The sequence below is a fragment of the Ranitomeya variabilis genome, chromosome 4 (assembly GCF_051348905.1).
Source record: "Ranitomeya variabilis isolate aRanVar5 chromosome 4, aRanVar5.hap1, whole genome shotgun sequence".
Lineage (NCBI taxonomy): Eukaryota > Metazoa > Chordata > Amphibia > Anura > Dendrobatidae > Ranitomeya > Ranitomeya variabilis.
In genome coordinates, this window is record NC_135235.1 from 601,336,708 (window position 1) to 601,359,436 (window position 22,729).

Sequence of the window (22,729 nt, forward strand, 5' to 3'; positions counted from 1 at the left end):
CCCTTCCAGCTTCTTTTGCCATCCATAATGTGTTCCATAGGTCGTTGTTGCGGAGATATGTGGCGCCTATGGTTCCTTCCGTTGATCCTCCTGCTCCGGTGTTGGTTGAGGGGGAGTTGGAGTATGTGGTGGAGAAGATTTTGGATTCTCGTATTTCTAGACGGAAACTTCAGTACCTAGTTAAGTGGAAGGGTTATGGTCAAGAGGATAATTCCTGGGTTGTTGCCTCCGATGTCCATGCTGCCGATTTGGTTCGTGCCTTTCATTTGGCTCGTCCTGATCGGCCTGGGGGCTCTGGTGAGGGTTCGGTGACCCCTCCTCAAGGGGTGGGGGTACTGTTTTGAATTCCGTTCTCGGGCTCCCTCCTGTGGTCATCAATGGTACTTTGGTGAGTTCTGTCCTTGGACACCCTCTGGTGGCTTTGAGTGGAACTGCTGATCTTTGAGGTTGGCTTTCTCAGCTGCCCTCCCTTATTGCTTCTGCTGGCTTTCCTATTTAACTCTGCTTAGATCGTTAGTCCATGCCAGCTGTCAATGTCTCAGTACTGGTTCAGATCTCTCTTGGATTTCTCTGATGACCTGTCTACTCCAGCAGAAGCTAAGTCCCTGCTAGTTCATTTGCTGTTCATTGGTATTTGAATTTATTTCTCAGTACATGCTATGTTTCTAGTCCAGCTTGCTATTATGATATTTCCTTGCAAGCTGGAAGCTCTGGGGGTGCAGAGTTGCACCTCCACACCGTGAGTCGGTGTGGAGGTCTTTTTGCACACTCTGCGTGGTTTTTGTAGTTTTTAATACTGACCGCACAGTTCCCTTTCCTATCCTCTGTCTTTCTGGAGAAGATTCGGCCTCCTTTGCTAAAATCTGTTTCATTCCTGTGTTTGTCACTTCCCTCTTAACTCACAGTCAATATTTGTGGGGGGCTACCTTTACTTTGGGGAATTTCTCTGAGGCAAGGTAGGCTCCTATTTCTATCTTTAGGGGTAGTTAGCTCTTAGGCTGTGAAGAGGCGTCTAGGGAGAGTTAGGTACGCTCCACGGCTATTTCTAGTGTGTGAGATAGGATTAGGAATTGCGGTCAGTAGAGTTACCACCTCCTCAGAGCTTGTCCCAGGTTTACGTTTTAACCATCAGGTCATTCCGGGTGCTCCTAACCACCAGGTCCATAACACACTCCAGCCACATGAGGTCTGGCATTGTCCTGTATTAGGAGGAACCCAGGGCCAACTGCACCAGCATATGGTCTCACAAGGGGTCTGAAGATCTCATCTCGGTACCTAATAGCAGTCAGGCTACCTCTGGTGAGCACATGGAGGGCTGTGCGGCCCTCCAAAGAAATGCCACCCCACACCATTACTGACCTAGTGCCAAACTGGTCATGCTGAAGGATGTTGCAGGCAGATCGCTCTCCACTGCGTCTCCAGACTCTGTCACATGTTCTCAGTGTGAACCTGCTTTCATATGTGAAGAGCACAGGGCGCCAGTGGCGAATTTGCCAATCCTGGTGTTCTGTGGCAAATGCCAAGCGTCCTGCATGGTATTGGGCTGTGAACACAACCCTGTCTGTGGACGTCGGGCACTCAGACCATGCTCATGGAGTCGGTTTCTAACCGTTTGTGCAGACAAATGCACATTTGTGGCCTGCTGGAGGTCATTTTGTAGGGCTCTGGCAGTGCGCCTCCTGTTCCTCCTTGCACAAAGGCTGAGGTAGCAGTCCTGCTGCTGGGTTGTTGCCCTCCTACAGCCCCATCCACGTCTCCTGGTGTACTGGCCTGTCTTCTCGTAGCGCTTCCAGCCTCCGGACACTACGATGACAGACACAGAAAACCTTCTTGCCACAGCTCGCATTGATGTGCCATCCTGGATGAGCTGCACTACCTGAGCCACTTGTGTGGGTTGTAGAGTCTGTCTCATGCTACCACGAGTGTGAATGCACAACCAACATTCAAAAGTGACCAAAACGTCAGCCGGAAAGCATTGGTACTGAGATGTGGTCTGTGGTCTCCACCTGCAGAACCTTCCTTTATTGAGTGTGTCTTGATAATTGCCAATAATTTCCATCTGTTGTCTATTCCATTTGCACAACAGCATGTGAAATTGATTGTCAAACAGTGTTGCTTCCTAAGTGGACAGTTTGATTTCAGAGAAGTTTGATTTACTTGGAGTTATATTCTGTTAAGTGTTCCCTTTATTTTTTGAGCAGTGTATATCAATCTTGCTCAGATAGACCTAGTGTCTTTGTCTAATATGTGCCAGCCAGGTTGTAGCACAGCTCAGCTATGCTATGGCTAAGGTCCCACTGATATGTTTGCACCTAGTGACCCCATATCAGTGGGACCTTAGCCATAGCATAGATGAGCTGTGCTACAATCTGGCTGGCACATACTAGACAAAGTCACTAGGTGCATCTGAGCAGGATTGATGAACAGAATCAGAATTACTGGGAGATGGATCCAGAGGCAACAGTGGGTAAATGGAGCGCTGGGGGAGTCATAATTAAGGGGGTGATAGCAGCAAAAGGGTTATTCCAGAGGGAGGGGATCTGGTGATGTCTGCCAACATAGGAAGTGATGATTTCCCATCCATTCAGTACCTGGAGGTCATTAATTGGCTGCAGAGTGAGGTATCTGATGTACAGCACATCACTTCCAGTCCCAGCAGACCACCAGCGTGGCAGGGGATTAGAGTGGCAAGTACAACCTCTCTCTTTATTATTTATCATTTCCATCCCGCAGGACAGTTTTAGAAAAAGTAATGGACTGCTTTTTCCGAGTACATTGACACGCTCCAGTGCTCTTTTAGCCCAATTTGCATACAACTTTAATGCTAGATTTCTCATAACAGGTAATAATAATAATAATAATAATAATTTTATTTATATAGCGCCAGCATATTCCGCAGCGCTTTACAACTTATAGAGGGGATTTGTACAGACAATAGACATTACAGCATAACAGAAATCACAGTTCAAAACAGATACCAGTAGGAATGAGGGCCCTGCTCGCAAGCTTACAAACTATGAGGAAAAGGGGAGACACGTGAGGTGGATGGTAACAATTGCTTTAGTTATTTGGACCAGCCATAATGTAAGGCTCGGGTGTTCATGTAAAGCTGCATGAACCAGTTAACTGCCTAAGTATGTAGCAGTACAGACACAGAGGCTATTAACTGCATAAAGTGTATGAGAACATGATGGAGGAACGTGATTATGTTGTTGTATTTTTATTAATAGGCCACACAGGGATAATTAGGTTAATGCGTTGAGGCGGTAGGCCAATCTGAACAAATGAGTTTTTAGGGCACGCTTAAAACTGTGGGGATTGGGGATTAATTGTATTAACCTAGGTTATCAGGCTCAGTTATCAGGTACATCAGATTGCTACAAAAAAGGGTTTTTTATTTTTTTTTATTGGGGGATGAGCATCTTTACAGCTATACTTCTAAATGTAAAATCAGGCTGACACGTTCCCTATCATTTTAATTTCCCAAACTTCCAAGTGTTAATAAGGCACCGCCAGCTGATCACCACAGGACTGTCTTCTTTACCCTCACAATTAGCTGGAAGCACTGAAAAATGGACAGTACGCTGTGACATTTGACATAAAAATGACTTAACAAGTGGTCATTCACTTTAGGTATGGGCTTCACACTGGCACTGACAACATCCTGGCTGCCACAGTAAAGGGAATGGTAGGATACTCTGGGACGAAAAGAGACACACATCACTCTAATGTGGAAAGACGGTGTTGAGCAAGCCCTAACCATAATGCCATGATCTGTTCACAAATTACAATCCTCCGAATTAAGTTCAAAAAGAAAAAATTGTGGCCACTAGGGGAGCTGTTTGCAAATAAATTCATTAGTAAGTTGGGAACTTCATCTAGTGGCAGGCTTAGGTATTACCACTTATCCACTAGACCACATGCGGGCTATTAGAATTCTATCACAGAATCACCGACTCCCTAAACAACCGTTTGTTAAAAAAAAAACAACATGTATTTGAGTGGAGTGCTGAAAATGCCATATTTTACCATTTCTAATATGGTCATCAACACATTTATATACCCCACTCATTTTTTGGTGTTGCTCAAACTGGTGTAGAACATGGCGGGGCAGTGCAGATCCTAAAGGTCCAGCTTTTGCCTACCATGATATATATGACGATTTGACACTATGCACTATAAGCTATGATTAGGTAGATTTGGACACAGAAACAATGCTATTCTAAAATATAACTATATATCTATATATATTGAGAGGCTGTGGCCTCTGATACAGCTAGGGGGCGCTGTTTGTTCTCCCCAGAATGTGCATGCAGACGGATGAAGTCCATAGGTGCGCATGAGAGTCACGGATTTCCAGTCCAGGTTTTCCATGTGGCTGAAGGCCACAGGTTTGTGTGTGTTTAAAAACCCTGCAGTAAGGGGTATGGGTGTGTCAGGCCTGCGAGGTGCACGTCAGTGTCAGTCTGGTGTGTGCTGGTCTGCAGAGTGTTTGGAGGCATGGGCCAGCACCCAGGGCAGCTGAATAGCCTGGCACCCGCAGCGTACACAGAGATGCAAGTCGTCCATGGTACCCGGAGGTGATGTCCTGGGCCCGTAGGAGTCGGATGTGGACAGTCCTGTGCCCGGAGGTGGATGTCCTGTGCACGAAAGAGGACTAGCATGTGCAACGATTGCAAACAGGTGGATATGGTGCCCAGCTGCTATCCGGAGGATATCCTGAACTGTGTACGACTGTGTGAGTAAAGAGTCTGTAAAGAGACTGTGATACAGCGATGCAGGACACCCACGAGAACTAGTCAGAGGAGGGCTGGCGTGTGCAGTGTCTGCAACATATGAGGCTGTGTGTATGGAGACGTATAGACTGTGAGATGGCGTGCGGTCGCCCAGGGAAACTGGACAAGGGAAGTCTGGCCTGTTTAGGGACCGCAAATCTAAAGCCACGTGATATGTATTGCTTTGAACTGGTGTAATCTGGTCACTGATAATATCCACTGAAGTTATATGCATTTATGTGAATTGGATTTTAATGCTGTGAAGAAACACATTTAGGCTATGTGTCCACGTTCAGGATTGCATCAGGATTTGGTCAGGATTTTATGCAGGTAAAATCCTGACCAAATCTGCACCTGAGGTCACTGGCAGGTCACCTGCGTTGTCCTTACGTTTTTTATGCTATGTAAGGACATGCTGCGTTCTTAAAAAACGCACTGCATGTGCGTTTTTGTGGGAATTCCGCATGCATTTTTTAATGCATAGTGGAGACGGAATTTCATTAAATCCCCTCCACTATGCTGTAACATCTGGCCGCAGCGTTTCCTGAACGTGGACACATACCCTAAAAGAGACTTTTGTGTTTGAATTTGTGGGTCACTGCTTCTTCACTGCGTACGATGCTACCGCAGCCTTACTATATATATATATATATATATATATATATATATATATATATATATATATATATATATATATATATATACATAATTAGCCTGACGCAGGGTAAATGATGTAAATAAGATGATACACAATGCTGGCTATGAGTTAGTGATTGCCAGTCTTGTATATAGTACTATGAGTCAGGACTGAGATAATGTGTGTTTTGGGAGAAAGCACTCAAAAAATTTTCCCCACTGGATGCAGTAACATTCTTATCCTACCATCATTACAACCGTTCGTAAATTATTATTTAAAGAGAACAGTTACTGTAGCCTGAAAGGGTTGTTTGACAATAGAAAAGCATCGTCTTGCTGCCCTCATCCCAAGTCTAATGAGTCCGAGAACTATCCCAATCTTCATGGTCTGTAACTTGATATCCACTCTTTCTGAAAATGCAATTCTTCTTAATCGGCATTCTGCCAGCACTATATATGCTGGAACATCCTAAAATTCCCAGAAGGAATTGCTCCAGTGATTGCCTGCCATAAAGTGAATGCTTAGATTTCTAATGTGCCTCTATGTAATTTTACCAACAAGACACATGTAGAAAACACACAAAGGCCCGCTACCACCATACGTCCTGTGATCTGTCTGACAGAGATAAATGATACTTGACAACAGGCAGTGGTCAACAAGGAATAAAGACACCAGTGTCTGCAGGTAAGGGAACAGAATTTGTAAATCAAGTGATATGCAGCTTGTCCATCACATTATCTTAGTAAGGAAGCAGTTCTCCTAGGCTTTTATTGGGACGCTCTATAAATCCATGTCTGACACCATGGGGGCAGTATTTTGTGACTATCCCTTGGACCTTTTCTTTTTTCAGTAGTTAGTACTTGTCTGACAGCTAATGCCAACCATTTTACCTCTCAGGGGGTTGCTTTATCTGTCACCTGGTCACCCAGAGGCTCCTCCACCCTCTTGACAGCAGCTAATCACAGGGAAATAACTCTCCTCGTCTGTTCTCATCCCTGATTGTGTCTGAAATATGATCTAATATTATGCAATCAATCAGACCTGAGCCTTCATCCAGCTTATGTCAGAAAAAGCAAGGGATGCTGGGAAGTGTAGTTCAGGAGGGAGGAAAGTAGCGGTACACTTCTCCATCACCTAGGTGCTGAAAAGAAATCGATATTGCTGGCAGCCTGAGACAAAAAAGAAAAGTGAGACACGAGATTTGTAACAAAGAATTAGAGCAGCTTTATTGCACATCTTAGTAATCTCCCCGTTAAATGCTGTAAAATCTGTGCCTGAAAATCCTGGGACCTTTTCTACATTGTGTGCGCTGCTCCTGGAGAGACAGAGGGAAAATGCAGGAGACGGTGTGCGTCCATCCCGCCCGGCGCGCGTCCATCCCGCCTGGTGTGTATGGCCGCTGACTAGACCTGGACCTGCGACTTCTAATTGGGCCTCATGGTCTGTAAGCGGTGCCAGGGCTTGCGCGCCCAGCAGTTATTGGGTTACACATTCTGCACTCTGGGCACGGAACCACAGTGAGATGCGCTGTGACGGCCAGAAGATTGGGGGGTCTCCCTCCTTGCCGCTGATCCGTATTTGATCAGGAAAAGAACAATCTGATCAAATCCGCCCCCTGCCCCTTCTCCCAGGTCGATAAACACACTGAAAAGCCAAACTAGGCCACGCTGCCACCCGCTCACTACAGTGGGGAACTACACTTACCCAACATCAGGCACATAATAATTATTCCATGCTTCTAAGGCGAGAGCCGCACGACTTCTGCCATGCACTGGACGGATGAGACAAACTGCATTCTCTAGGAGCCAGGCCCTTTCCAATAAGCCGAGAATTGTCCGAACGTGCTTCCCTAAGAACGATCATTCCAGATCATTGGCGCAAGTGAACATGATAGCGATTAAACAACCAATACAGAAATGTCTAAACATTGTCAGTAGCGCATCTGTGACAATTCTCGTGACAATATGCAAAGTATATGAGGACAGAACAATCCTAAAAACAATTGTTCATCACCATAGAGTCTGCATCAGTCAGCGAGTAACTATCAGCTTATTACGACCGATCAGGTAGGAGATCTGCCCATGTAAAAGGCCCTTTAGAGGATTTCTGGCTATAGCTGGTAGCCGTTATGTTGTGGAATATGGCCTAAATTAAAGAGGATAATCGTGTGGCCAGTTTCGCTTAAAGGCCAGGGCTATGCAACGGCGGTGGCTACTGACAAAAGATAACTCTGAGGCCGCGCAGCCAAAAATCATTGTATGTTCCTGCCACATCATAGAATAATGGGGCTGCAACCTGCAAGATAACATGACAAGCAAGTCACAAAAAAGTGGGATTTTTTTTGACAGCTTGCTTGTTGCAGTACCCTTGCCAGTCACAGTATGAACCCATTCACCTACACCAGGGGTGGTTAATTAATTTTCCCGAGGCACTACGCAAGACCATGACTGTTGTGGCGGGTCGAACCAATAGGCTGAAATTAATTCTGATCAATATTAACATATTAAGTACAACTATTTACATTAATTGTATCACTTAACCCCTTCACGACAAGCGCCGTACATGGACAGCGCATGTCATGTATCTCCCTTTGATGTGGGCTGATTTGAACAGCTGACATGTGCCCTTAACAGCCGTGGGTGGAATCGCGATCCTCCTGAAGCGGTTAACATGTTAAATGCCGCTGTCAATCTCTGTCAGCGGCATTTAATGTGATAGCACAGGAAGCAGTCACTAATCCCACCCATCTGTGCCCGTGTCACATGACCGCGGGTAACCGATGGGTTGGCATGACAAACTGGGGTCTGCAGCAGACCCCTGTGGTTGTCACTGCCGGATTGCTATGAGCGCAGCCCAACGGTCAGCGTTCATAGCAAGTGAGCATTTCTGCTATTCCGAGCAGGGCTTCAGCTGTAACACAAGCGGTCGGATCATGTAAGCTTCTAGTCTCCCATGGAGGCTATTGAAGCAAGTGTATAGTTAAAAATATTAAAAAAAGTTCAAATCACCCCCCATTCAAAATAATAATAAAAAAATAATATACATTTGGTATCGCCGCATTCAGAATCTCCCGAGCGATCAAGATATAAAAATAATTAATCCGATTTCTCATTTTTAGGGGAAAGGGAAGGAGCGCCATTTGACTTTTTGAATGGAAAATTATCTCCATCGTTAGCGGACACCATGTCGCGTTTGGAGAGCCCCCGTGTGCCTAAACATTGGAGCTCCCCCACAAGTGACCCCATTTTGGAAACTAGACCCCCCAAGGAACTTATCTAGATGCATAGTGAGCACTTTAAACCCCCAGGTGCTTCACAGAAGTTTATACCGCAGAGCCATGAAAATAAAAAATAATTTTTCTTTTCTCAAAAATGATTTTTTAGCAAGCAATTTTTTATTTTCCCAAGGGTAACAGGAGAAATTGGACCCCAAAAGTTGTTGTCCAGTTTCCCCTGAGTACGCTGAAACCCCATATGTGGGGGAAAGCCACTGTTTGGGCACATGCCGGGGCTCGGAAGGGAAGTAGTGACGTTTTGGAATGCAGACTTTGATGGAATGGTCTGCGGGTGTCACGTTGCATTTGCAGTGCCCCTGCTGTGCCTAAACAGTAGAAACCCCCCACAAGTGACCCCATTTTGGAAACTAGACCCTCCAAGGAACTTATCTAGATGTGTGGTGAGCACATTGAACCCCCAAGTGCTTCACAGAAGTTTATAACGCAGAGCCGTGAAAATAAAAAATAATTTTTCATTCCTCTAAAATTATGTTTTAGCAAGCAATCTTTTATTTTCACAAGGGTAACAGGAGAAATTGGACCCCAATAATTGTTGCCCAGTTTGTCCTGAGTATGCTGGTACCCCAAATGTGGGGGTAAACCACTGTTTGGGCGCACTTCGAGGCTCGGAAGGGAGGGAGCACCATTTGACTTTTTGAACGCAAGATTGGCTGGAATCAATGGTGGTGCCATGTTGCGTTTGGAGACCCCTGATGTGCCTAAACAGTGGAAACCCCTCAATTCTAACTCCAACACTAACCCCAACACACCCCTAACCCTAATCCCAACTCTAGCCATAACCCTAATCACAACCCTAACCCCAACACACCCCTAACCACAACCCTAACCCTAATCCTAACCTTAATCCCAACCCTAACCACAACTTTAACCACAACACACCCCTAACCCTAACCATAACCCTAACCACAAGCCTATTCTTAACCCTATTTCTAACCCTAGCCCTAATTCCAACCCTAAGGCTATGTGCCCACGTTGCGGATTCGTGTGAGATTTTTCTGCACCATTTTTGAAAAATCCGCAGGTAAAAAGGCACTGCGTTTTACCTGCGGGTTTACCGCAGATTTCCAGTGTTTTTTATGCGGATTTCACCTGCAGATTCCTATTGAGGAACAGGTGTAAAACGCTGCGAAATCCGCACAAAGAATTGACATGCTGCGAAAAATACAACGCAGCATTTCCGTGCAGTATTTTCCGCACCATGGGCACAGCGGATTTGGTTTTCCATAGGTTTACATGGTACTGTAAACCTGATGGAACACTGCTACGAATCCGCAGCGGCCAATCCGCTGTGGATCCGCAGCCAAATCTGCACCGTGTGCACATAGCCTAATTCTAATGCTAACCCTAGTTCTAACCCTAACCCTAACCCTAGTGGAAAAAAAAATATTTTCTTTATTTTATTATTGTCCCTACCTATGGGGGTGATAAAGGGGGGGGTTCATTTACTATTTTTTTTTTTATTTTGATCACTGTGATAGGTTTTATCACAGTGACCAAAATGTACATGGAACGAATCTGCCGTCCAGCAGATTCGGCGGGCGCACTGCGCATGCGCCCGCCATTTTGGAAGATGGCAGCGCCCAGGGAGGAGACGGACGGACTCCGGGAGGATCGGTAAGTATGAGGGGGTGGTGGGGGGTGGATCGGAGCACAGGGGGGTGGATCGGAGCACGGTGGGAGCGGACAGGAGAACGGGGGAGCGGACAGGCGGACGGAGGGGAGTACGGGACAGAACTGAGGACTGGGGAGGAGATCGGTGGCGGTGGGGGGGGCAGATCTGGATTTCCAGCCATGGCCGATGATATTGCAGCATCGGCCATGGCTGGATTGCAATATTTCACCATTTTCATAGGTGAAATATTGCAAATTGCTCTGATTGGCTGTTGCACTTTCAACAGCCAATCAGAGCGATCGCAGCCACGTGGGGGCAAAGCCACCCCCCGGGCTAAAGTACCACTTCCTCTGTCCCTGCAGATCGGGTGAAATTGGAGTTAACCCTTTCACCCGATGTGCAGGGAAGCGATCATTCCATGACGCCACATAGGCGTCATGGGTCGGATTGGCACCGACTTTCATGACGCCTACGTGGCGTCATGGATCGGGAAGGGGTTAATATTTTTCTGATGGGGCCATGTTTACCAGGATGGGGATGGGAGCCAGTCATATCAAGATAAGGATGGGACCATGTTTACCAGTATGGGGATGGAGGCCAATCATACCAAGATAAGGATGGGGCCATGTATATTAGTACGGGGATGGGGCCAATCATACCAGGACTGAGATGGGGACCTGCATACCAGGATAGGGATGAGAGGGACCATTCCTACCAGGATAGGGATGAGGGGGACCATTCCTACCAGGATGGGGATGAGAGGTGCTATGCATTCCAGGATAAGGATGAGGAGGGCCATGCCTACCAGGATAGGGATGAGAGGGGCCATGCATTCCAGGACAAGGATGAGGAGGGCCATGCATACCAGTATAGGGATGAGGGTGCCATGTATACCAGGATGGGGATGAGGGGACCATATATACCAGGATGGAGATGAGGGGGCTATGCATATCAGTATAGGGATGAGGGTGCCATGTACAGTTGTGGCCAAAAGTATTGACACCCCTGCAATTCTGTCAGATAATACTCAGTTTCTTCCTGAAAATGATTGCAAACACATTCTTTGTTATTATTATGTTCATTTATTTTGTCTTAAATGAAAAAACACACACAAAAAATTGTCCTAAAGCCAAATTGGATATAATTCCACACCAAACATAAAAAAGGGGGTGGACAAAAGTATTGGCACTGTTCGAAAAATCCTGTGATGCTTCTCTAATTTGTGTAATTAACAGCACCTGTAACTTACCTGTGGCACCTAACAGGTGTTGGCAATAACTAAATCACACTTGCAGCCAGTTGACATGGATTAAAGTTGACTCAACCTCTGTCCTGTGTCCCTGTGTGTACCACATTGAGCATGGAGAAAAGAAAGAAGACCAAAGAGCTGTCTGAGGACTTGAGAAACCAAATTGTGAGGAAGCATGAGCAATCTCAAGGCTACAAGTCCATCTCCAAAGACCTGAATGTTCCTGTGTCTACCGTGCGCAGTGTCATCGAGAAGTTTAAAGCCCATGGCACTGTGGCTAACCTCCTTAGATGTGGACGGAAAAGAAAAATTGACAAGAGATTTCAACGCAAGATTGTGCGGATGTTGGATAAAGAACCTTGACTAACATCCAAACAAGTTCAAGCTGCCCTGCAGTCCGAGGGTACAACAGTGTCAACCCGTACTATCCGTCGGCGTCTGAATGAAAAGAGACTGTATGGTAGGAGACCCAGGAAGACCCCACTTCTTACCCGGAGACATAAAAAAGCCAGGCTGGAGTTTGCCAAAACTTACCTGAAAAAGTCTAAAACGTTTTGGAAGAATGTTCTCTGGTCAGATGAGACAAAAGTAGAGCTTTTTGGGCAAAGGCATCAAAATAGACTTTACAGGAGAAAAAAAGAGGCATTCAAAGAAAAGAACACGGTCCCTACAGTCAAACATGGCGGAGGTTCCCTGATGTTTTGGGGTTGCTTTGCTGCCTCTGGCACTGGACTGCTTGACCGTGTGCATGGCATTATGAAGTCTGAAGTCTACCAACAAATTTTGCAGCATAATGTAGGGCCCAGTGTGAGAAAGCTGGGTCTCCCTCAGAGGTCATGGGTCTTCCAGCAGGACAATTACCCAAAACACACTTCAAAAAGCACTAGAAAATGGTTTGAGAGAAAGCACTGGAGACTTCTAAGGTGGCTAGCAATGAGTCCAGACCTGAATGCCATAGAACACCTGTGGAGAGATCTAAAAATGGCAGTTTGGAGAAGGCACCCTTACAATATCAGGGACCTGGAGCAGTTTGCCAAAGAAGAATGGTCTAAAATTCCAGCAGAGCATTGTAAGAAACTCATTGATGGTTACCGGAAGAGGGTGGTCGCAGTTATTTTGGCTAAAGGTTGTGCAACCAAGTATTAGGCTGAGGGTGCCAATATTTTTGTCTGGCCCATTTTTGGAGTTTTGTGTGAAATGATCAATGTTTTGCTTTTTGCTTCATTCTCTTTTGTGTTTTTTTCATTTAAGACAAATTAAATGAAGATAATAATACCAAAGAATTTGTGATTGCAATCATTTTCAGGAAGAAACTGAGTATTATCTGACAGAATTGCAGGGGTGTCAATACTTTTGGCCACAACTGTATACCAGGATGGGGATGAGGGGACCATATATACCAGGGTAGGGGATATTAAGTACAGAATGGACCACATTTTTTTGCTTCAATTTATTTTTTCTAATTTCCTCCTCTAACCTAGGTGTTTGTTAAGAGTCCGATGCGTCTTATAGTCCAAAAAATACGGTAATTATTTCTTTGAGGTAAAACATAAAAAAGAAAAAAAAAACAGGCAGGGAAATGATTTACATCACAAAATGAATTAGCCGTGATTCCCTGCTGTAATATCTGTACTCTTCTGCTTCACCCCTGCCCAGGAGATGTGGTGTGATCAGACCATGATCCTGTACGGTCAGACACACACATTACACAATATAAGATTTTCTCAGCATGAGAACGTTTTATTTAAACACATCCAATTGTGGAAGTTATTATTATTCCAAGATCTATTGATTAAAAAACTTTGTTCGTGGGAAAACTTCTTTAAATGTTGATTTGTCCAAAGGTAGAGGAAATGGGATGGCACTCACCAGATAAAAAGGTAGCTTTAATATCCTCAGAAAGCGCCACACAGACCGGAAAGGACCTGGCAGCAACAGCTGTTTCGCAGTACTTTGTGCTTCTTCAAGCAGTGCAATTTGCTGTAAAATGGTCATTGCTATCTGAAGCTCCCTCGTCTGTATGGCACTTACTGAAGATAATGAACCTACCGTTTTTATCTAGCAAGTGCCGTCCCTTTTACAATTGGACGATGTACTTAATTTTGAATGTGGTAATTTGAAAAAAATTATGAAGGCTTTATTTTTATGCTCCAAAACTGAGGCTAGTAAGCGAGTGAACCATCGGATAAAGAAGTCACATTATAGTGCCGTACCGGTACCTCCTATTTTGCACTGCAGATTTGTCAGAGATTGCAACACACATATTATTCACAGCACGTGGATAAAATTGGTTGAAATCTGTAATACACTGCAGAACTGCCACAGAGAAAATCTGGTTGGAAAATGTGCAGAGTATCTGTTTGGTGTGAACATACCCTAACAGCAAGAGTCTACACTGGGTGAAGAGATGATACAGTGGCCCAGTAGCATAGCTACTGGGGGGGCAGAGGGGGCCATCGCCCCGGGCCCTGTCACATGAAGGGGCCCACCGGGAGCCAGGGTAGGGCCACTTCTGGGACGACGCAGAACACAGCATAGGAGCAGAGCAGTATAATGTCTGCTCGCCTCCCATCTGACAAGCTGCACGCTGCTCGCACAGTGGCGGCTGCAGTCTCCCCCCTGCAGTGAATGGTTTCGCCCCTCTGACCTGATCATGAAGCTTTTCCTGGCTGCAGTTTTCTTCACTCTGTGCACGCTGGGATTGGCTCAGGCACGCTGGGTCCTAGTGCCCACCTTGTATTACACTCACACTTCCTGGTCCTGCCTGCAGTGCAAACGTTATCAGTAAGTGCTGGGGATGGAACTTATTAGGTTTATTAAATTCAGGTATGTCACTGTGAGACCGTTGGGGTATTGTGGGGGCTGAAAGTGGGTGAGGGGGGACAGGGTACTGGGGGGTGAATGTGAGACCATGGGGGTATTGTGAGGGCAGAAGGTGGGTGAGGTGGGACAGGGCACTGAGGGGTGGATGTGAGATGATGGGGGTATTGGGGCTGAAGTGGGGGAGGGGGGACAGGTCACTGGGGGCTGAATATTATAATGTTTTGTTATGATATTATATGTACTCCATATACATACCTCCCAACCGTCCCGGATCCCGCGGGACTGTCCTGATTTTGACAGCCAGCCCCGGGATCCCGGGCGGGACACTAATGTCCCGTGCCTAGGGCAGGGACAATGCAGGGGGCGGCACCTGAGTAGCTTAGGTTTGTGGCTGTTTTTTTTTTCTTATACATGCTGGGTCTCCTCCCGACCGATCCCGTGTGTGTGTGTCATGTGTGTATGAGGTATCTGGTGTGTGTGATGGCTGGGTGTGTGTGATGGCTGGGTGTGTGTGTGTGATGGGTGTGTGTGTGTGATGGGTGTGTGTGTGTGATGGCTGGGTGTGTGTGTGTGATGGGTGTGTGTGTGTGATGGCTGGGTGTGTGTGTGTGATGGCTGGGTGTGTGTGTGTGATGGGTGTGTGTGTGTGATGGGTGTGTGTGTGTGATGGGTGTGTGTGTGTGATGGGTGGGTGTGTGATGGCTGGGTGTGGGTGTGTGATGGCTGGGTGTGTGTGTGTGATGGCTGGGTGTGTGTGTGTGATGGCTGAGTGTGTGTGTGTGTGTGTGTGATGGCTGGGTGTGTGTGTGTGTGATGGCTGGGTGTGTGTGATGGCTGCGTGTGTGTGTGATGGCTGCATGTGTGTGATGGCTGCGTGTGTGTGTGTGTGTGTGATGGCTGCGTGTGTGTGTGTGTGATGGCTGCGTGTGTGTGTGATGGCTGCATGTGTGTGATGGCTGCGTGTGTGTGTGATGGCTGCATGTGTGTGTGATGGCTGCGTGTGTGTGTGTGTGTGTGATGGCTGCGTGTGTGTGTGATGGCTGCATGTGTGTGTGATGGCTGCGTGTGTGTGTGTGATGGCTGCGTGTGTGTGTGTGATGGCTGCGTGCGTGCGTGCGTGCGATGACTGCGTGTGTGTGATGACTGCGTGTGTGTGTGATGACTGCGTGTGTGTGTGATGACTGCGTGTGTGTGTGATGGCTGTGTGTGTGTGTGTGATGGCTGCGTGTGTGTGTGTGATGACTGCGTGTGTGTGTGATGGCTGTGTGTGTGTGTGATGGCTGCATGTGTGATGCATTTGTGTCAAAGCTGCATGTGTTTGTGAGCTGCGTTTGTGATGCTGCGTGTGTATGTGTGATACTGTGTGTGTGATGCTGCATGTGTGTGAGCTGCGTGCCTGTATGTCATTATACAGTATGGAGAACTGTGGCCATAATACAGTATGGAGCATCATGTGGGGTCATTATACAGTATGGAGCATCATGTGCAGTCATTATACAGTATGGAGCATCATGTGCGGTCATTATACAATATGGAGCATCATGTGCAGCCAGTATACAGTATGGAGCATCATGTGTGGTCATTATACAATATGGAGCATCATGTGCAGTCATTAAACAGTATGGAGCATCATGTGCGGTCATTATACAATATGGAGCATCATGTGCGGTCATTATACAGTATGGAGCATCATGTGCGGTCATTATACAGTATGGAGCATCATGTGCGGTCATTATACAGTATGGAGCATCATGTGCGGTCATTATACAATATGGAGCATCATGTGTGGCCATTATACAGTATGGAGCATCATGTGTGTTCATTATACAGTATGGAGCATCATGTGCAGCCAGTATACAGTATGGAGCATCATGTGCGGTCATTATACAATATGGAGCATCATGTGCGGTCATTATACAGTATGGAGCATCATGTGCGTTCATTATACAGTATGGAGCATCATGTGCGGTCATTATACAATATGGAGCATCATGTGCAGCCAGTATACAGTATGGAGCATCATGTGTGGTCATTATACAATATGGAGCATCATGTGCAGTCATTATACAGTATGGAGCATCATGTGCGGTCATTATACAGTATGGAGCATCATGTGCAGTCATTATACAGTATGGAGCATCATGTGCGGTCATTATACAGTATGGAGCATCATGTGCGGCCATTATACAGTATGCATGCGGTCATTATACAGTATGGAGCGTCATGTGTGTTCATTATACAGTATGGAGCCTCATGTGTGGCCATTATACAGTATGGGGCATCATGTGTGGTCATTATACAGTATGGAGCACTGTGTGGCCATATTTTTTTGTTTATAACTATTGTATATGAAACAGTGTGATCAGCAGTGCTAAATGGGTGTGCTTGGGACGTGGATATGGGTGTGACTAAATGTGGCCGCAAACTTTGTCCCTCTTTCCCATCTTCAAAAGTTGGGAGGTATGCATAATATTTGCTGTCAGGGAAGGCTGGAGATGGGGGGGGGGGGGGGGGGGTCGGGGGCTTTTGATACGTACCACCTGGGTCTTTTATGAGTATTAGTATAAGGAGCCCCCATACAGTAACCAAGAGCTGCATCACATTTACAGCACCACTCCAGCATTATTTTTAATTTCACTGCTGGGGCGGTGCTGATAATCCACGTCCCCTGCCCCCTGTCTGATACTCACCTTCTGGCGTTTTCATCTGTTTTAGTCTCCGCTTGGCTCCGTCTCCTGCAGTTTGTGACCTGTCCGAGGCTCCAGTGTTTCATGGCGCAGCGCAGAGGTCACTAATCAATGTGAGTCTATGGGAGCCTCGTTCTGGCCTCTTTCTCACTCTCAGGCTATGTGCACATGGTGCGGATTGGCCGCTGCAGATCTGCAGCAGTTTTCCATCTGGTTTACAGTGCCATGTAAACCTATGGAAAACCAAATCCGCAGTGCACATGATGCAGAAAATACCGCGCGGAAACGCTGCGTTTTATTTTCTGCAGCATGTCAATTCTATTTGCGGATTCCGCAGCGTTTTACATCTGCTCCTGTATAGGAATCCGCAGGTGGTAAACCGCAGGTGAAATCTGCACAAAAAACACAGGAAATCCGCGGGAAATCCGCACAAATCCGCAACAAGTGCACATAGCCTCATAGTCTTACATTGAGCGCTTGTGACATAGCTTCTAACTTCTGGCCTGTCAGAAGCTGTGCTCACAAGTTTGACCAGCAGCACTGCAGCAGTGCCACAAAATAGTGAATACGCCGGAGGATGAGTAAATGACTGGGGCATCCAAATCATGACAGGGAGCTGTGAGTCCATCATACTGTGTATAAGGGAGCTGCGGGCCCATCATACTGTGTATAAGGGAGCTGCGGGTCCATCATACTGTGTATACGGGAGCTGCGGGCCCATCATACTGTGTATAAGGGAGCTGCGGGACAATCATACTATGTATAAGGGAGCTGCGAGTCCATCATACTGTGTATAAGGGAGCTGCGGGTCCATCATACTGTGTATACGGGAGCTGCGGGCCCATCATACTGTGTATAAGGGAGCTGCGGGACAATCATACTATGTATAAGGGAGCTGCGAGTCCATCATACTGTGTATAAGGGAGCTGTGAGTCCATCATACTGTGTGTAAGGGAGCTGTGAGCCCATCATACTGTGTATGAGGGAGCTGTGGGCCCATCATACTGTGTATGAGGGAGCTGTGGGCCCATCATACTGTGTATAAGGGAGCTGTGGGCCCATCATACTGTGTATAAGGGAGCTGCGGGTCCATCATACTGTGTATACGGGAGCTGTGGGTCCATCATACTGTGTATACAGGAGCTGTGGGTCCATCATACTGTGTATATGGGAGCTGCGGGCCAATCATACTGTGTATAAGGGAGCTGTGGGCCCATCATACTGTGTATAAGGGAGCTGCGGGTCCATCATACTGTGTATACGGGAGCTGCGGGTCCATCATACTGTGTATGCGGGAGCTGCGAGTCCATCATACTGTGTATAAGGGAGCTAGGGGTCCATCATACTGTGTATACGGGAGCTGATTGCCCATCATACTGTGTATAAGGGAGCTAGGGGTCCATGATACTGTGTATACGGGAGCTGCGAGTCCATCATACTGTGTATAAGGGAGCTAGGGGTCCATCATACTGTGTATACGGGAGCTGCGGGCCCATCATACTGTGTATAAGGGAGCTGCGGGCCAATCATTCTGTGTATAAGGGAGCTGTGGACCAATCATACTGTTTATACGGGAGCTGCGGGCCCATCATACTGTGTATACGGGAGCTGCGGGCCATCATACTGTGTATAAGGGAGCTGCGAGTCCATCATACTGTGTATAAGGGAGCTGCGGGCCCATCATACTGTGTATAAGGAAGCTGTGCACACATCATACTGTGTATATGGGAGCTGTGGGTCCATCATACTGTGTATAAGGGAGCTGCGGGCCAATCATACTATGTATAAGGGAGCTGCGGGTCCATCATACTGTGTATAAGGGAGCTGCGGGCCAATCATACTATGTATAAGGGAGCTGCGGGCCCATCATACTGTGTATAAGGGAGCTAGGGGTCCATCATACTGTGTATACGGGAGCTGCGGGCCCATCATACTGTGTATAAGGGAGCTGCGGGCCAATCATACTGTGTATAAGGGAGCTGTGGGTCCATCATACTGTGTATAAGGGAGCTGTGGGCCCATCATACTGTGTATAAGGGAGCTGCGGGCCAATCATTCTGTGTATAAGGGAGCTGTGGACCAATCATACTGTTTATACGGGAGCTGCGGGCCCATCATACTGTGTATACGGGAGCTGCGGGCCATCATACTGTGTATAAGGGAGCTGCGGGCCCATCATACTGTGTATAAGGTAGCTGCGGGCCCATCATACTGTGTATAAGGAAGCTGTGCACACATCATACTGTGTATATGGGAGCTGTGGGTCCATCATACTGTGTATAAGGGAGCTGCGGGCCAATCATACTATGTATAAGGGAGCTGCGGGTCCATCATACTGTGTATAAGGGAGCTGCGGGCCAATCATACTATGTATAAGGGAGCTGCGGGTCCATCATACTGTGTATAAGGGAGCTGCGGGCCAATCATACTATGTATAAGGGAGCTGCGGGCCCATCATACTGTGTATAAGGGAGCTGGGGGCCCATCATACTGTGTATAAGGGAGCTGGGGGCCCATCATACTGTGTATAGGGGAACTGTGGGGGACATCATACTGTTTGACGGGAGCTGCCGGCCCACCCTACTGTGTATAGGAAACTGTGAAGGCATATTGTGCATATGGGAGCTGTTGGCCCATTACACTGTATATAGGGGAGCTCTGGGGGGCATTATACTTTCTATAGTGGAGTTCTGTCAGCATTATACTGTGTATAGGGGAGCATTGGGCTCATATTATCTATAGGGGAGCAGTGGGAACATGCGGTGTATACGGGAGTTATAGAATCATCATACTGTGTATAGGGGAGCTGTGGGGGCCTTATACTGTGTATATGGAAGCTTTAAGCTCACCATACTGTGTATAATGGAGCAGTACATGGGGGAACTTAGGGGACATTATTAAATGTAAAGTGGGCACTTAAGCATTGTTGTTATAGGGGCACTCAGAGTATTGTGACCATCAAAGTTGCATATGGTCACAATATGGCGGTAAAGTCAATGTTCGTTTTTGTATATAGATTTATTTTCAATAACAGCGTGGTCATATTCTGAGGTTCCCCTATATTCACAACTAGAGTGCGCAACCGTAGCTGTAATCAGGGTTAGCTGGTTAGGGGCCCACTCAGATGTTTCCCCCCCTAAGTTGAAACCCTAGCTATGCCTCTGCAGTGGCCCCTTTGTCATGAAGCATCTGGACCCCCACTGATAATACAGGGCTAAACACTGATATCTAATGGTTGCCATTTGTATATACTAGTTATGGTTCACATTTCACTCACCCACAAAAAAGAAGCACAGCGTCTGTCTCAGCATAGCTCTACGTATTGGAGGGTGAGTGATGGAATTCAGTACAGCCCTCTTCTCGGGACTTGAAAAGATAATGATTCCCATCTTCTCCCGATCAAGTTCCCCATTCTTTAGCAGTACTTCCTCTCCAAAATGGAACACAATTTGACTATGGGCTGAGGTTCCCGGCTGTACCACTGAAAGGCAATCACAATAGTCAGCAAGTGTCCTGATATCAGGGCAATCCTTAATGTGAACCTGTCAGCTGATACATGCTTCCCAAACCATGAGGAGCATGTATCCGGCACTGGCTGTAGTATATGAACTATACTCGCTCATATCCAGAAACCTGTCTCTCCAGCGCAGTGTGCAGGGAGAAGCCGCTGGGGATTCACCCGTCCAACTAATCTACACAGTGCCTCAGTCTGTGGAAGCTATTGGAGTATGGTTTTTTTGGAGCTCATACAGCCAGTGCCTGGTACATGCTGCCCCTGGATTTAGCAGCATGTATCAGCAATCAGGTTCACTTTAAGAGCCGTTTTTAAATGGAAAATCTATAGATATGAGGTGGCATGTGTCATCAAGGTAACCCATATGGCTGGTATGGGACCTACAAAGGGAGGCCAAACCAGGTTGACCCTGAATGCAATTAAAAAAAAAAAGTGGGTGTCTGCTTTGAGTGACCTGAAATGATCATTTTCACTTTGCGGTCACCGTAATTGAAATTAAAGGTGATGTCTGGGACTGAACTAAAGATCCTAATGAGATTAGAATAGGCCTGACACCCGTAAATTAACAGGACTAGATAGTAAACAATGTATGGATCGGTGGCACTCCGCTTCTTATACTGCTTACATCTGGCCACTGTCAAAACAGATCTCAGCTGATCGGTGGGGGTACCGAAGCTCCTATGGATAGGTCATCATTAATCTAGTTTCAGACACCCCCTCCTTAATCTGCAAGCTTATGTAATGATATCGGAGAAAAAAAAACAGAATTCCAGACTTTTTATGTACCCATCAATTAACATTACCTACAAAATCTGGGTTTCAAAGGATAAAATATTGCAGAGTTTTGAAAGGAGTCCTTTATAGCTCCGTGTCCTGGATCAGTGGCGTATACGGAAACCCAAACCCATAACACTCTGATCTGCCGATCTAAGCCCCTAACCTAAGTGACTCCTATGAAACCCTAATGACATTAATGTCCTCTTCTATGTCTGTAATATCTTCAGATTTGGACAGAAGAGACCAGAATCCGCACACAGCATTGCATGTCCAATTAGTTGATGTCCCGACATATTATATAATGATACATACCTTGTCTGGCAATGACATCTGCGTCAATAACTGCCCATCCCAGTTCCCTGAGGATTGACACAACGGTGCTTTTACCTGACGCAATCCCACAGACAAGCCCACCAGGAACATGGCTGCAATGAGAAAACATAACCACAAAAGGGACACATCAGAAGCAGCTGAAGCTGGTCATACACATTAGATTACAGTCGGATGAGCCTGCAAAGTCACAAGCAGGAAGGTGACACAACAGAACAACCTAATAAGTGACATTTGTAGTTGTTAGACAGCTACTTCCTCTCTGAAGATCAGTTACAGCTAGTGATGAGCAAATGCGCTCTGATAAGGTGTTATCTGAGCATGCTCGGGTGCTAACCCAGTGTCTGGTGTGCTTGAATAATGTGTCGCTTGCATGTCTAGCGGCTGTCTAACACACTACATGTTTTATCGGATGTCGAACAGCTGCAAGACATGCAGCCGTGAGGACTCAAACATATTTTTTGAGCACACAGAAGACACTCGGTTAGCACTGGAGCATGCTCAGATAACACCTTATCCGAGAACGCTTACTCATTACTAGCTACTGCCTATATGAATTCAGAAGTCAGGTTTCCATTTTTGCCAAAAGCCTGTAGTAGTCGAGGTGGATGAGAGAAGACACTATGGGATGGGAGACAATTGCGGTACGATCTACAGCCACCACATAGCAGATGGTGCTTTGCCAGTTCCAATGCGTCATAAGGGTTCAGCTGTGTGATCATGAAGGTTGTTGGGAGTCGGACCACTATTGATGTGATACTTATGATTTGTTCCATCATACACCATCAAAATTAAAGTCCTGCTTTAATCATTAAAATGGAATATTCTGCTAATTTATAAAAAAATCACTCCACATTGCTGTGGATCTAATCCCCGCGTCACGTAAATGTATGCTGTTAATGTCAATGCGGATTTCACCCTTTGCAATAACGTTGGCATAGATCAGCAATATCAGACCGATGGTATCCCATCTCTAAACGTATGGAAAATGGGCAGCAATACTTATCACTCCAGACTTGGCTGATGGTTT

At 46.4% G+C, this 22,729-nt stretch overlaps 1 protein-coding gene across 2 annotated transcripts in view; it reads right to left on the reverse strand.

The window, feature by feature from the left end:
* LOC143765983 (uncharacterized) overlaps window positions 1–22,080 on the reverse strand; it is a 174,982-nt gene extending 152,902 nt beyond the window's left edge. Inside the window, exons 1-3 of one of the 2 annotated variants that reach the window (XR_013213493.1) lie at window positions 21,682–22,077; window positions 20,356–20,559; window positions 14,222–14,332 (exon numbers count right to left, since the gene is read on the reverse strand). Coding sequence is in view for 1 of the 2 variants with exons in the window: in XM_077253244.1 (XP_077109359.1) it covers window positions 20,356–20,559; window positions 21,682–21,811 (334 nt within the window). In the remaining variant the exon portion in view is untranslated. Of the gene's footprint in view, window positions 1–14,221; window positions 14,333–20,355; window positions 20,560–21,681 lie in introns of those variants that run through there. The other variant, XM_077253244.1, reaches the window with a different exon arrangement.
* Window positions 22,081–22,729: the final 649 nt, after the last annotated feature.